Here is a 15,887-nt window from a genome sequence, read left to right on the forward strand (position 1 = left end):
TTAGCGACCTGGCGCCTGGTGTGCCCTGCAGGAGGTGTCCTGTCCCTTTTGCGCCCCTCACCTGCTCCTCGAGTGCACGGACTTCTGTGCCGTCCGAAAATTGAGGCCCCGGCTTTTCGGCCTTCTGTGAGATGAGGCTTCCAATAGGGAACTGGTGCCCTCTTGTGGTGGCCGGTAGTAATGACTGTTTCCACTGCCTGTTAATGGGAACAGATAAGAGGGAAGTTTTTACAGGTTTCATCTCCCTGGAGTGTGGTTATTATTATTAATTTATTTTTTAAATTAAAAAAAAATAAATAATTTTTTCTTTTTTTTTTTTTTCTATTATTATTGAAAAAAAAATTTTTTATATACATCTTTTTTTTTTTTCCCTCATCGCCATGCCACAGCCGAAGGCCCCTTTCACACGGGCTGTCTGATCAGGTCCGCCTGTCAGTTTTTCAGACAGACCTGATCGAACCCTTCATTCTCCTCTATGGAGCAGTAATCTGCCACCATCTGATCCTGTCCACCAAAAACAGACAGATGGTGGTTCTATTTTCTATCCACCCCATGGATCGGATCAGATGGCATCGGATGGAAAGAGACAGACAGTCTGTTTCCATCCAATTGCGCTATAGAGGAGAGTGGGGTTCTAGTCGTATTTATGTGTAAATTTAGTGTCCGTTTTACTAAATAAAGCTTGGTTGTTCGTTTTAAGAGCCCATTCAGACAGGGGCGACACAACTTGCTGGGGCGACCTGTGAAGTCAATGCAAGTCGCCTCCAGGTCGCCCCAAAGTAGTACAGGACCCTTTTTCTAAGTCGGAGCGACTTGTGTCGCTCCTATTAGAATGGGTCCTGTACTAATCAATGGCAGGCGACCGACTGCGACTTGTCAGGCGACCAAGTCGCCTGACAAGTCGCGCTAGTGTGAATAGACCCTAAAAAAAAAACAAAACAAAAAAAAACTGGCTCCTAACTTTTTTAGCTGGCTCCTAGATTTCAGGCAAATTTGTCAAGCCCTGCCTTAAATGTTAATAGACACATTTATAAAAAAAAATAATAAATTCTTCCTTTTGCCATTACACTGCAGTATGAGGGTTATAGTATGGCATAGGGGAGTTTGAGATGTCGTGAATGCTTTTTCACACCAATGTATGTAAAAATGGATTTGCCAAATATAACAAATATTTCTCCATGAAATGAGAGCTGCCTTTTAGTCCCACACTAAGTAGTGAGGCCAGTCTAGGTGACTATCCATCCACTGAACCATGTTTAGTCTAGATAAGTTATTCACAGAGAGAGATCCTTAAAATGACTGCTTTCTCAAGGAAAGGGGTAGAATGTATTCAGTGTGAAAAAAAAAAAAAAAAAGATACAAATGGAGCATTGCCCTGCAGGGCTGGAGTTATATAGTGAATAATGATCAATGATAGACAAATCAAGAAAGTAATGGATAAATATATACAAAGTGAAGAAATTACAAAATAACTGTTGATAATCTATAGTGTCCTTCACCAAGTGGCAGAAACTGTGAATGAAAGGTACAAAAACTAAACCATCTCAAATAATGAAAGTCTTTTGTGTCAACACGGTGAATCCAACATAAAATGTGGAGGTCTTCAGTGTAAATGACACCTGTGGGTTTGCAAGCCACTCGCCTTACTGCTGTAAGGTAACAGCGTTAAGAAACTTTCTCTGTTATTCTCCTTTTTAGCACATTCAGGGTTACTGTTCATTCTAAATGCCTTTCCCTTTGGTGTCCGGTTCACTCCATGTTAAATGTGGGTGAGCGGGTAAAGAGACTCCATAGTGTGATATCATTTTAACGGTTTAATAAAATGTAGCAGAGTACTCACTTTTAAAAACAAGCAATCAAATTTGTTACATCTCACATCTCTTCCAGTATTGCGAGACCCTACGCGTTACTTCATCAGGGGACCTGCGCACCCGCAGGTGTCCTTTGCACTGAAGACCTGCACGTTTTATGTTTGATTCACTGGGTTGTCACAAAAGACTTTTTCATTATTTGAGATTGTTTAGTTTTTGTACTGTTCATTCACAGTTTCTGCCACTTGGTGAAGGACACTATAGATTATCAAGTTACTTTGTAATGTCATCTATCTATCTATCCTATCTATCTATCTATCCTATCTATCTATCGATCTATCGATCTATCGATCTATCTATCGATCGATCGATCGTTATTCACTATATAACTCCAGCCCTGCAGCACAACACTCCATTTTGTATCTTTTTTTCATCCTATAGCTTGGGTTTTTGCTATATCTGTGTTTGCCAGCAGCTTGGGTTGTCGCTGTATTTTTTTGGAGATGGCACGAGAGTTCCATATTTAATGTATTCAGTGTATTCTCCAATTCCATAGATGATTCCTTAGTGCAAAGCTGCCTTTATATATAATTTTGGGTTATTCTGCTGTAAGCCCCCATTCACACCGGTGCAATTTGACAGTTCAAAATCGTAAGACAAGGTGCACCCTATTTGTGCCTTTGAAACCATTCACATCGGTGCGACTCCGACTGCAGCGGTTTAAAAAAAGGTTGCTATTTTTGGCGATTTTCATGTGCCACTTGCATTGACATCTGTGCATGAAATAGCACAGATATCCGCAAGTTGCACATGAAATTGCACTGACCGGCTTTAAAACCGCGCTAAAGCAGAGCGTTTTTCAAAGCCGAATCCGATGTGAACCGGAACTAAGGTATAAAAATATTGCTTTCTGGTGGATACACTATGTTTGTGAATATTGGTGACGAAAGTCCCTCTTATCATGGTGCAGTAGAGGGAGGCTGTCTTCCCTTATAGTAAAGCATCAAGAAAACCATACCTTTTTACAAATACTTAGATCTCTGTCTTTATTGATAAGTGGGATCGCCCCATTTTTTTTTCCCCCTTCTGAATCCGTCTTTTAAGGCGTGACAATTTTTTTTTTTTTTTTTTTGTCCTATAAAGGCTCCATGTACAGATCACCCAGCTTTGTACAGAGACCTCCTTCGAACGGATAGAGTGCACTGGATCTGTGAAGAACCTCCTGCAGAGTTGGTGAGGAACAAAATGATGGAATGTCATTTCAGATTTCAACACCAGATGGCGCTAGGTGAGTTCTAATATCTACAGTGTGTTTTATTAGCAAGGACCAGTTAAAATGCCAAGAGGTAGCTTAGTACTTGCAATAATATTTTATTACCATTTCTATTATCTGTTCAATGCCCACAGAAATTAAGTTGATATGTTATGTTCTCATAGTTTACCAAAAATCAGTGTGATATTCTAGTGGCTTGTACTGTGTGATAAAGACTTTGATATTTAATACGAGCATTGCCATCGTGTAAGGAGGTAAATTCTTTGTCAAAATGCACTAAATTGCAAATTTAATGGTATGGAAATCCCAAAACTGCTATTTAGTATGTTTTTTGTATTGTTCCTTTTTGTATACAGTTTTCTAAAGTGAATCTTTTTTTTTTTTATTTATTGTGTGTGTGAATTTGATGCAGCCTTTCTCCTTTCCTACCAGTAATGTCCCTGCCTGCTGACAGTGCCTATTCATTAGCAGCAGTGTTGTCAGCTAGCCATGGGTGTAAGACTCCATGTACACGGGACGCTGGAAATGGCCGTTTAGGAGCAGTTGGGCGTTTTTTTCAGAAGCCCCTGAACCCATCTACATTTTATCTTATCTGTCCATGTACACCAGGTCGTTTACAGTCATTTGCAGGCAGTTGCGTTCAGGGACTGTTTTTAGAACGCAATTATTTGCGTTCGAACGTGCGCTTCAAACGCGTCTGAACGCGTCCGAACGCGATGACCTGCGTTTAGCGTTCGTTTTTCCATTTTAAAGGGGAATAATTTTTTTGACCTCTACGAACTGTTCTAAACGCAAACGCCCGCTAAACGCAGGTACAAACGCGACTGAACGGACGTTTCAAAGTCCTAAAAATTCCAGCATTCAAAGGGACTTTTAACAACGTCCCGTGTACATGGAGCCTTATAGCTTAACTCTTTTGCTGCTAAAGCTTCTGCCTTCCCCCCCCCCCCCTTCTTTTTTTTTTTTTTTTTTTTATATATTTTAATTTATTTTTCTCATGCATGTTAAAATACAGATTTTAGGCCTAAAAATTACTTAAACCCCCAAAACATTACATATTTTTTTTCAAAAGCCGAGAATCTATAGAATAAAAAGAGATAGTTGCAGTTTGTTGTACGATCTTGGCACTGCTGTTTTCGAATCTGTTTTAAAAAAATAAATACAGTAAGTCTGCACAAAGTAAAAAAAATACTGAATTATCGAGCATTAAAATTGTGTAAGCCTTGAAGCAAGGAAAAATTATTATCTATAATAATAAAAGCCCTGTGTCCCTGCGTCCGCTTTCCGTGTGTCCGTGGAGATGCTCTACTGCGCATGTGCTGAACTAACAGCCGTTGGGATGCAGAGAACACCTCCGCGGGAAAACTGCTGTCACGGGCGAACTAAAGGTGCTAGAGACCCCAAAATTGTACCACAGGTGGCCAAGACGCTCCCCTACACCTGGGGTTTCGGGGATGAAAGGGCGCGGAGCAGTGACCCCGAGAACCAGGCTTCCCCCCCGCCATAGACTCCAATGTTAAACCTGGTCACCTCGCGGTTAATTCATGGCCCGGTTCTCGGGGTCACTGCTCCGCGCCCTTTCATCCCCGAAACCCCAAATTTTTCTCAGGTGTAGGGGAGCGTCTTGGCCACACCTGTGGTACAATTTTGGGGTCTCTAGCACCTTTGGTTCGCCCGTGAAAGCTCCCCAAAGAGACAGTGATCTAACCGCGAGGTGAACAGGTTTGAATGATCACTGTTCTGTGTGTGAGGAGCTCCCCTCCTCCCTCCTCTTTGATTTCCTGCCCTTACATCTCCCCTCCCCCACACCATCTCCAACCCGACATTTATCGTTCAATCCCCCCCATACACTACAATCCCCTCTCTCCCCCATACAATACAATCCCCTCCCACATACACTACAATCCCCTCCCTCTCCCACTCCCCTCTATCCCCCCACACCCAATACTTTTCCTATTGGGTGATCCACTGTTCTGTGTGTGTGTGTGTGTGTGTGTGTGTGAGCAGCTCCCCTCCCCCTCCTCTCTGATTTCCCACCTTCACATCTCCCCTCCCCCACACCGATCTCCAACCCGACATTTATCGTTCAATTCCCCCCATACACTACAATTCCCTCCTCTCCCTCCCCCATACACTACAATCCCCTCCCTCCCTCATATACTACAATCCCCTCCCCCCCCACACTACAATCCCCTCCCCCCAACACACTACAATCCCCTCCCTCTCCCCCCACGCTACAATCCCCCCACCCTTCAATCCCCTCCCTCCCCCATACATTGTAGAACCCCTCCCCCATACATTGTAGAACCCCTACCCCATACACTGTAGAACCCCTACCCCATACACTATAATCTCCCCCCCATACACTACAATCCCCTCCCTCCCCCATACACTACAATCCCCCCTCCCCCATACACTATAACCCCCCCCCATACACTATTATCCCCTCCCCCATACACTATAATCCCCCCATACACTACAATCCCCTCCCCATACACTACAAACCCCTCCCTTCCCCAACACACTACAATCCCCTCCCTCCCCACCACACTTCAATCCCCCCCCTACCCCTTACACTATAATCTCCCTCCCCCATACACTATAATCTCCCCCCACCATACACTACAATCCCCTCCATTCTCCATACACTACAATCCCCTCCCTCCCCCCCCCACACTACAATCCCCTCCCCACACTACAATCCCCCCTCCCCATACACTACAATCCCCTCCCTTCCCCAACACACTACAATCTGTTTTTACAAATGTTTGACCACATATGTTCTAGCGCCGTTAATTTAACGGGCTTAATGTCTAGTACTTAATATTGTCCATAGATAACTCAAATCTGATGATCTGTAAAGCTTTTTAGAAAGCAACATGAATGATGGTACTAGAATCCTCTCATTCCAGCATGTGTAGCAATACCTAATGTGTTACCTGATCTCTACATACAAACTTTGCATGATAGAGGGCACTTTGGGTCCCTTTTTTTTTTTTTTTTTTTTTGTCTTATTGGCATTTATTGTTGTAGTGCTTTACCCCCGGAGAAGCCTTGGTAAGACACCAGTGCAGACACCTGTATGAGCTTAAGTACTAGTATACTACCACCACTGTATTAGCATAAAGAAATAGACACTAGGTTACTAATTTGTAAATAGGGTAAGTATAATATTGCAATGCAAAATCAATGGCAATGCTTTAAAGCAATAACCAGTAAATTAATCTGTTTGAATACAATGAACTAATTGACAAATGCCAGGCTATACCATGGCAGGTAATTCAAATAACAGTAGTACTAAGAAAAATCTTAATGAATAGCAGCAATAATAATAAAAATAACCATAACTATGAACCTTATAAACAAGAAAAGCATAAACTGTAATTACAAGTCCCAAAAAATAACTCCACTGCGATAAGTTACTAATGGTGTATCAGAGTGCACTTCTGTATATACATACCTACACTTAGGGGGATACTTGCAACGTGTGGGGTACCCCTGGAAGGTAACTGTTGAGTATATGGTGCCTGACCTGCAGCTTCACCTGGCTGACAGTGGGGCTTTTGGTGTCTGTTTGGCTGTGTTTTTTAAGGATTCTAGTCAAAACAGCAGTCTCCTGTGGCACTGAATTGCTAAACGGTGGTAAAATAAGCTCAGCTGGATCGGTTCTGAGTGACATACAGCAAACTTGTCCTGGACGCTTGATTATATTCTGTCCTCAGGAAGCCAGGCACAGGTAACTCGGTACTTGCGATCAGGTCCTTTCAGACTCAGTCTCTCAGCGCTCTGATCCTCAATGGCTTCATGCTAGCACTCTGGTCGTAAAACATAGTTATCAGCCCTCTGGTCCTCACAGGCTCAGTCTTTTTGGTATAGGTACAGACAGGTACAAGCAGCATGTCTGTCTACTGCTCCAGATCCTCTCTCACACAGGGCCCAAACTCTAGCTTAATGCAGGGTTCATACGGTCATGAAAATCCTGGAAAAGTCATGGGATTTTGACATGACACTTTCCAGGCCTGGAAAAGTCCTGGAAAATGAGTAAACTTACTAAGTTTTGGAAAAGTCATGGAAAAGTGTTGTGCAACTATTTAATTTTGTCTCTGGGCCCCCTGTATTCTGTGGGAGCGGGGGACAGTAAGTGGACTATTTTCTCTGTTTCGGGGTTTAGGCGGCTTAATCAGCCGCACTGCACAGCTGAAGCCTGATCACTGGTCTCTTCAATATGAATAGACCGTGACAGGCTGGGAACTCAGCTTGCCCTTCAGCTCCTCCGGTGCTCTCTGCTTCCCCTGTGCTCCTGTATCATGTCCGCAGCCTGTAACCACCTCCTGTACCATGTCCACAGCCTTTGAAAATCTCCTGTACCATGTCCGCAGCCTCTAACCACCTCCTGTACCATGTCCACAGTCTTTGACCACCTCCAGTATCATGTCCGCAGCCTTTTACCACCTCCTGTATCATGTCCGCAGCCTCTTACCACCTCCTGTACCATGTCCACAGCCTTTGACCACCTCCTGTACCATGTCCACAGCCTTTGACCACCTCCTGTACCATGTCCGCAGCCTCTAACCACCTCCTGTACCATGTCCACAGCCTCTAACCACCTCCTGTACCATGTCCACAGCCTTTGACCACCTCCTGTATCATGTCCACAGCCTCTTACCACCTCCTGTATCATGTCCGCAGCCTCTTACCACCTCCTGTATCATGTCCGCAGCCTCTTACCACCTCCTGTACCATGTCCACAGCCTTTGACCACCTCCTGTACCATGTCCACAGCCTTTGACCACCTCCTGTACCATGTCCACAGCCTTTGACCACCTCCTGTACCATGTCCACAGCCTTTGACCACCTCCTGTACCATGTCCACAGCCTTTGACCACCTCCTGTACCATGTCCACAGCCTTTGACCACCTCCTGTACCATGTCCACAGCCTTTGACCACCTCCTGTACCATGCCCACAGCCTTTGACCACCTCCTGTACCATGTCCACAGCCTTTGACCACCTCCTGTACCATGTCCACAGCCTTTGACCACCTCCTGTACCATGTCCACAGCCTTTGACCACCTCCTGTACCATGTCCACAGCCTTTGACCACCTCTTCTATCATGTCCATAATCTCTGACCATCTCTTGTCTTTTATCATGTCTGCAGTCTCTGAGGGGGTCTGGAGAGGAGTCAAAAGTGGGAGTGCTGTCGGGATGGGGATCACAGGAGGAGTCAGACATGTGTGGACTGGGGAGAGGAGACTACAGGATAAAACCAGAGCATTGTGCACCTAAGAGGAGGTCAGTGACAGTGCTGTCCGGCCAGTCTGAGGGGGGGTCACTGATGTAAGGGGGCACCGTTATAAAGGTTCCTCCTTGTATCAGGACCCCCCCCCTCTCTTCCTTAGTGCATTCACTCTGTGGAAAGTGGTCTCTGGTCACCAGAGTCCCCCCTACATCGGAGTTCGCAGCTTTTTCACCCGTGCGCCTGAAGTGACACCCGCTCCCAGCTGCGGCAGTGGTGCTTCCATCTCATCCACTGTAAAACAAGGGACCATTTTGAGTCGCGCTGTATCCAGAAACGAAACCCTAACTGCAGAGGTACTGTACACTACAAAGATTGTCATTTATTTTAGTAAAAATATGCTGGGTGTGACATGGATTTTCTTCTTATTTAACGTGTATACATAGACATTTCATGAAACTTTAGGTCATGAATATTTACGTGAAGTCATGGAAAAGTCATGGAATTTTATTGGTAAAAATGTGTATGAACCCTGTTAATGGCCTTTCCTTTTCTTTCTTCCCCTTCCCCCTCCCCTAAGTTCCACTGGCTCCCCCTAGTGCATAGGCTAAACTGTGCTGAGCATAAGAATCCTGTTTGCATACATGAGGGGGTATAACACTGTGTCCATAGTGGCTCTCTCTGCCGCCTGAGATATATTTTTTTTCTAATTTTATTTATTTTTCCTTTCTTTATTGCTATCACAGGTGGGCTGACATGCCCCCTCTGATATTCTTGGGCAGGTGACATGTTCTCTTTAATCAGACATCGTGGATCTATTAGACCCCTAGTGTCTCCCCTGTCCTCTACCCCAGTCAGAGCCACCAAGGTTTGACAACTCTAAATCCAGCAATGTTCAGAGGTGAGCACTTCTGGGTGCATGCGACAGAGGAGAAATCTGTAAATATATTTTCAATGATTCTTCTCTGCTGGCCATCCTAATTATTTATTTATGTTTGCAGATATCATACTAAGTTATTTGCATTGGTTCTGGGCTCCCAGGGGCTGCAGGACAGCCCCTGCCACCACTGGGTAGATTCACCCAATTTATTGGTGCTGGTGACCTTTGTCTTTGATGCAGTATGTGATGGCAAATCAACATTTTTGAGTTCACATGAACACGCTTTGGCTCTGCATACACAATAACCAGTAGAAACAACTGGATTTTTTTTCTGTTTTACAGTGCAGCTTTTCTGTCATTATGGGTGTGTTTGTATATGCATATATGTAATGATTTAGAATTTTATACCTGAAATAACTTTTTTAAACCCTTTTTTGGCATGATAAGGTGCAGTTTACCTACATACCAGGTTTCTGGTCTGCTTATATAGCTGTGTGCTTACTTTTTATGTATGCACTGTATAAATTATTTCTGCGCATGCAGTACTGTGCAAAAGTTTTGGGCAGGTGTGAAGAAATGCTGTAAAGTGTAAATGCTTTAAAAAATATTGTATTTCGATTATTTTTAATCAATTTACTAAATGCAAAGTGTGCAAACAGAAAAACAATCTAAATCAAATCAACATTTGGTGCGGCTATCCCTTTGGCTTCAAAACAGCATAAATTTTTCTAGCGCACAGTGTTTGAAAGAACTTGGCAGGTAGGTTGTTCCAAACATCTTTAAGAACTAACCACAGATCTTCTGTGGATGTAGGCTGCCTCAAATCCTTCTGTCTCTTCATGCAATCCCAGACAGACTCGATGTTGAGATCAGGGCTCTGTGGGGGCCAAGCCAGGACTCCTTGTACCTCCTTATGCTGAAGATAGTTTGTTTATTTTTATTTATTATTACAGGTACTTGTATAGCTCCGTCAATTTTACACAGTGCTTTACACATATATTGTACATTCACATCAGTCCCTGCCCTCAAGGAGCTTACAATCTAAGGTACCTAACTCACATTCATACATATACACAGGCCAATTATCCTAATTTTTGGGAGGAAACCGGAGGCTCTGGAGGAAGACCACACAGGCCCAGGGAGAACATGCAAACTCTGAGGAGGTAGTGCCATGGTTGAGATTCGAACGACCTTAGTGCTGCTAGGCAGGAGTGCTAACCATTTGGCCACTGTGCTGCCCATAGTTCTTAATAACATTGGCTGCATAATTGGGGTGGTCGTCATGCTATAGAATAAATTTGGGGTCCATTCGCATACCTCCCTAATAGTATGGCACGATGAATAAGTATCTGCCTGTATTCCTCATTTTGTTAATTGATTAAAACCAACTATTAACACTTCTTTTTCTGAAAAGTTACAGCATTTTTCACACTTCCCTAAAACGTTTGCACAGTACTGTATATACCCATAATTTAGCTTTTTTTATTTTTATTTTTTGCTTTGTTAAATAAATTTGCTTTGTTAAATAAACCATCATCTGTCCCTAGACATAAGTTGGTAATCAGTCCAATTAATACTAACCTATGCATTGAAGACTACATCCAGTAACATTAGAACTTAACTCTTCACTGAGAATATGAACATTAGACGATTAGCCAAAAATCTCCAATATCCATCTTACCTGATGAAGGTACGCTATACGTACATTTTTTAATGGTTCTTTGTGAAGAGTCATTTTGTTTCTGAACTTGTTGAAATCACAGTCCAATGTGCATGTGTTAATAAGCATACCTTTACTATCCACCATTTGTTCCTGTCATGGGGGATCCTGTGTAAATTTGCTTGACATGTCGGTGTTATTTTAGGAAATATTAGAAAGTGTGTACAGCATTCTGTTGGACTTTTTTCTTTTTTATTCCATATTATGTACCAAGAGCGCTCTGTAATCCCCAAGAAATGCATTGCCTGTCACATCTTGTTGGAATTCTGTCTCAGACTATTTTCTTGTCAATGGTTACATTGTTCAGAACTTGAGGAGAAGTATAATTGCTATGGGCATGATAATATAATAAATAATATAATGCATAATATACACCCTGCATGGAGGTGGAAACTGCTTGGCATTTGGTTAAACATGGCCTTCACACATGACACAGATCAAAATGTTCACATATGCTCCAAACGGTTCTCCATTTAGGAATGTGCATAGAAACCTGTCATGAGAGAAATGGGGAAGCTATTGATTTAGATGTCCTTGTGAAAAGCCATTATGGCTGTTATGATTGCCTGATGGCTTTAATTTAAGGGTTTGAGTCACTAATTGGTTAGCGGCTTTGATTCACATTGATAATGATTGCAGTAGACCCAGAGAGGCCATGCCATTTGTATTGTCAGTTTAGACATAGCCCCATCGGACAATAAATGCAGAAAAGTGCATCCTACAGGTAGATTCACACCTTTGAAAAATGTTGCTACCCCCCTGGCTTACTGCAGGAGCATGAAGGTTGTAGCTGGGACCCCTGGACATCTATTGGTTGCCTTGTGGATGATCTGGCTCAAAGTCAGTGACTCAAAGTATTGACACCAGGCAACTTGCATTTTTTAGGAGTATAGGAATGCATTTTTTTTTCTCTCCTGACCTTTTTTCATTTTTTAGCTGTAATTTTTTTGCTTTTCTTGAAGATAGTGGTATTTCTTCATCGTTCGGTGACAGTTGCAGCTCCATATCTTATTGACCATTGGGTTATGCTGCCTCCTACAGGAGTAGGACTCTAGGCAGGAAAAAGCTTTACCATGCCTATGGGGCAGTCCCTGCAGGCATACACCCACTCACTCTGCTATAGCCCTCAGTTTGTTTCTGCCTAGTTTAGGAGTAGGACCTAGTTCCTGGCTGGGACTTCGGTCTTAGATTGTCTTTTTTATTTTAAAGGGAACCTTTGCTTAAAAATTAAATTTTTTAGCTAGTTATGTTCTTGAGAGAACTGCAATCAACAGCCAGCCTGGATATGCTAGATCCTTAAGGTCTGCCAGCCTGGCCAGCGAGCGTGTGCAGGTTATAGCCCCAATGGACAGGGACTGGGCTACGAGTAAAACACCTCGCCGGGACGCACATGACCTGGTTTGGCCTGAGTCGCAGTGTACCCCCTGGCCATCAGCACCCCCACCTCAAGTGGAGAGGTAGTCTGTCCGCAGTGGAGCCCACCCGATGTCGCTGGTATGGTGAGTAGTGTCCCCCCATAGCTCTTGCAGTCTCGGGTGGACATGGGCCCCTCCTTGGGATGATTGGATCCCCAAGTTCACTTCCATTTCCCCAGTCCCTCTAAATAGTCACGGTGGTCTTTTGAGTACGAGTACCATGTCAAGCTGTCCGAACTGCTGATGGAGCTGACGGCCGACCCATGACCGGATCGGGCCCCAAATTTAGGCCGCAGCTTTGGGGCCTACTCGCGGCTGTCCGGGTAATATGCCAATCTGTCAAAGTACCATGTCAAGCTGTCCTGCGGATACCGACGAATCGCCTCATGTGGCCGGATCGGGCCAAAATTGAAGGCCGTGGCTTACGGCCTACTCGTGGCTGACGGAGCTGGCTGTCTGTGACTAACCAAGCTGTCTGGACGACTAACCAGGCTGTCCGAGCTCCTAACCGTGCTGTCTGAACTGCTGATCAAGCTCTTGGAGCTGACGGCGGACCCGTGACCGGATCGAGCCCCAAATTTAGGTCGTGGCTTTGGGGCCTACTTGAGGCTGGTTGACCGAGCTGCTGACCAGGCGGTTTGAGCTGCTGACCCGGGGGGGGGGGGGGGGGGGAATTGAGAGAGCAGCAGATGGGCATTTGCTCTTTCCCCCCTCAGGGGGGTGGACATATGGACTGCCTGGCGCCCCCCTTGAACCGGGGGGCACCGTGGCGACATTGTTGTGTGGGGGCTATGTCCTCTTATGTCATTTATGGTCTTTAGCCGGCATTTCCTTGTGGGACTGCGACCTCCCCTGCTTGGCATATAGCGACTCTATTGGGTCTGCATCTACGCTCTTCTGGTGCTCTGCAGTGAGGATGATTCCCTTTTTACTGCACATGCGCATGCAAGAGCGCTGGTGGATGCACTGATTGTATCTGTGCAGAACATTTTAACATGGGGGGTGCTGGACTCCTCTGGGCCGACAGATCCCCTAAAGGCAGCAAAGGTACTCCCTTTTCCTGCCTACTGTGACAAAATTGGCACGCGTTAGTGGCGTTGTTCTAAATGCAATAATGGTAACCACACATGGTATGCCTAAAAAGCTGGTCTGATCAGGCTTCTAAAAAGGCTCTAAAGATATCCCGAACAAGAGCGAGCTGCTTCCTGCCACAGAGAAAACACTAGGTCTATTCAGCCGGACCGGGAGTGCTTTTGTAGTGTATTTGTTGGACCTGGAGCAGGCGATTTGGGAATGTATATATGTGAGTGGAGCCATTTTATTTTGAACAAATATTTACGGTTTTACACAATGGGAGATCTTTTCTACTTATTTATGGTGATAGTGCGTGGAAAAGTGGAGAGGAATACCTGAGGAGACCATACACGGATGGATCATAATTGATGACGGCACTGTGGTGAGTTGTGCTGACAGGCTTGAGTGATCTTTAAGGGAGTGTAGATCCCTTTTCTTGATGTGAGCTGCCACCCACACAATAAAAATCACTGCATGCGGTGGAGAGTGATAATCACGGGATTCAAAAAGGAAAAAAACACATTGTTTGAAATGAGAAAAGGAGAAGTCACAGTTTAAAAGATAAACAATGTAGGCTATGTGGGACTTTAAGTGAGACCCCAGCAGGTAATGCCCAGCGTCTCCATCCCTGTATTAGAAAAAAACGAAAGTTGAAGGATTAAAAGAGGTGCATGGAAGCCAGCCAGCCCCCAGTCTGATGTACTCACCCTCCAGTCTGCCACCAACCAAGTAGACCTGTCTCGGCAAACGCATGTGTAAGCTGCAGGGCCACTACACGGCACCCTGTTTTAAAAGATTGTTTTGAACGAAGTGAAGAGCAAAGGAATTCTTTTGGGACTTTTATTTTAATGCTGAAACACTTTTTCACATTTGATTATTAACCACTTTACCACCGCCCACAGTAATATTACTGCGGCAGAGTGGCTCGTTATCGTCTGACGACGTAGTACTACGTCGTCATACACTCCCCCTTCTGGGCGGCGCTTGCGCGCCGCCGGAGGCTCGCTCCCGCTGTTTTCAGTCACAGCGGGAGTCGGGCCAGGGGAGGAGCAGCGGCGATCGCCGCAGCTCTTCCCCGATCGTCGGGGATCTAGTGTGGAGATCCGCCCGCCTGTGTAAACACAAGCGGGCGGATCTCCCAAGTGACAGATCGGAGTGTTCAGCATAGCTGGACATCCGATCTGTCCATGACTCACTCAGTCACCTCCCCCCCCACACGTCAGTAAGCACCAGGCATACATTAACCCCTCCCTCTCCAATAAAATTAACCCCTTCCCTGCCAGTGTCATTTTTACAGTAACAGTGCATATTTATAGCACTGATTACTGCAGTAATGTCACTGGTACCCCCAAAAGTGTCAAAAATGTCAGTCAAGGGTCGGATCTGTCCGCCGCAATGTCGCAGTACCGCAAAGAAAATAGCAGATCGCCGCCATTACGCGTTAAAAAAAAAAACACCAAAAATGACAGAAATCTTTCCCTTTGTTAGTAAACGCAATAACTTTTGCGCAAACCAATCAAAATACGCTTATTGTGATTTTTTTTTTTTACCAAACATGGGTAGCAGAAAACAAATTGGCCAAAAATTAAAAAAAAAATTGGTTTTTACATCTTTTTGGGGGGAATTTCATATAAAAAAAATGTTAAAAATATTGTTATTTTTTTCAAAATAAACGCTCTTTTTTTGTTTATAGCGCAAAAAGTAAAAATCGCACAGGTGATCAAATACCACCAAAAGAAAGCTCTGTTTGTGGGGAAAAAAAGGACGTAAATTTCGTTTGGGTACGGCGTCGCACGACCGCGCAATTGTCAGTTAAAGTCGCACAGCGCCGAATCGCAAAAAGTGGCCTGGACGTAAGACCGCAAAATCCTCCGGTGGTAAAGTGGTTAATACAATAAGGAGCACTTGATACTATGTGGTTTACATGAATTGTGATACTATTATTTGTGCACTATTTTTTGTATTCACATGTATTGATATATATATATATATATATATTTTGGTACTTAGTTTTTTGTGTACACACAAGGAGTAAGTTTTATATTTGCTCGGTATTCTTATTGGAATTCACTGGACACATTGAGTTACAATTTTGCAAAGCGCTGCATCTTTCTTATATCTGTATTAATAAAATACACTTGTCTTCGCAGTTCTCTGCAGAATGTACAACATTTGCGCATATGCAGCTCGGTTTATATTTCGCACACTGTACCGAAATGAAGGACTCTCATGCATGATGTCATCCTGCACCAGCTAATATAGACTGCCAAAGCTGGAAGAGGCTGGAAAGATGCTGGCGAGGGACCTCGTGTGCATCTGACCATTGTCAACCACTTGGCAACATGTTACACCCACACACAGTGTGTGTAACATGGTCTTGAAGGTTCAAAATGGAAAGTTTATGATAATAAACAAAAGACCAATAGACTGCAAAAATATTTATCTCACCTTAAGGGAGATTTCTGCCTAAGCTTCCC

The 15,887-nt window shown here is 44.1% G+C and overlaps 1 protein-coding gene across 1 annotated transcript in view; it reads left to right on the plus strand.

The window, feature by feature from the left end:
• The window catches only part of TRMU (tRNA mitochondrial 2-thiouridylase), an 88,361-nt gene that overhangs the window by 58,377 nt on the left and 14,097 nt on the right, over nt 1-15,887 (plus strand). Inside the window, exon 9 of the mRNA XM_082256972.1 lies at nt 2,955-3,099. Coding sequence (XP_082113098.1) covers nt 2,955-3,099 — 145 coding nt within the window. The remainder of the gene's footprint in view (nt 1-2,954; nt 3,100-15,887) is intronic.

This window comes from Pelophylax lessonae (assembly GCF_965119305.1).
Source record: "Pelophylax lessonae genome assembly, chromosome: 4".
NCBI lineage: Eukaryota > Metazoa > Chordata > Amphibia > Anura > Ranidae > Pelophylax > Pelophylax lessonae.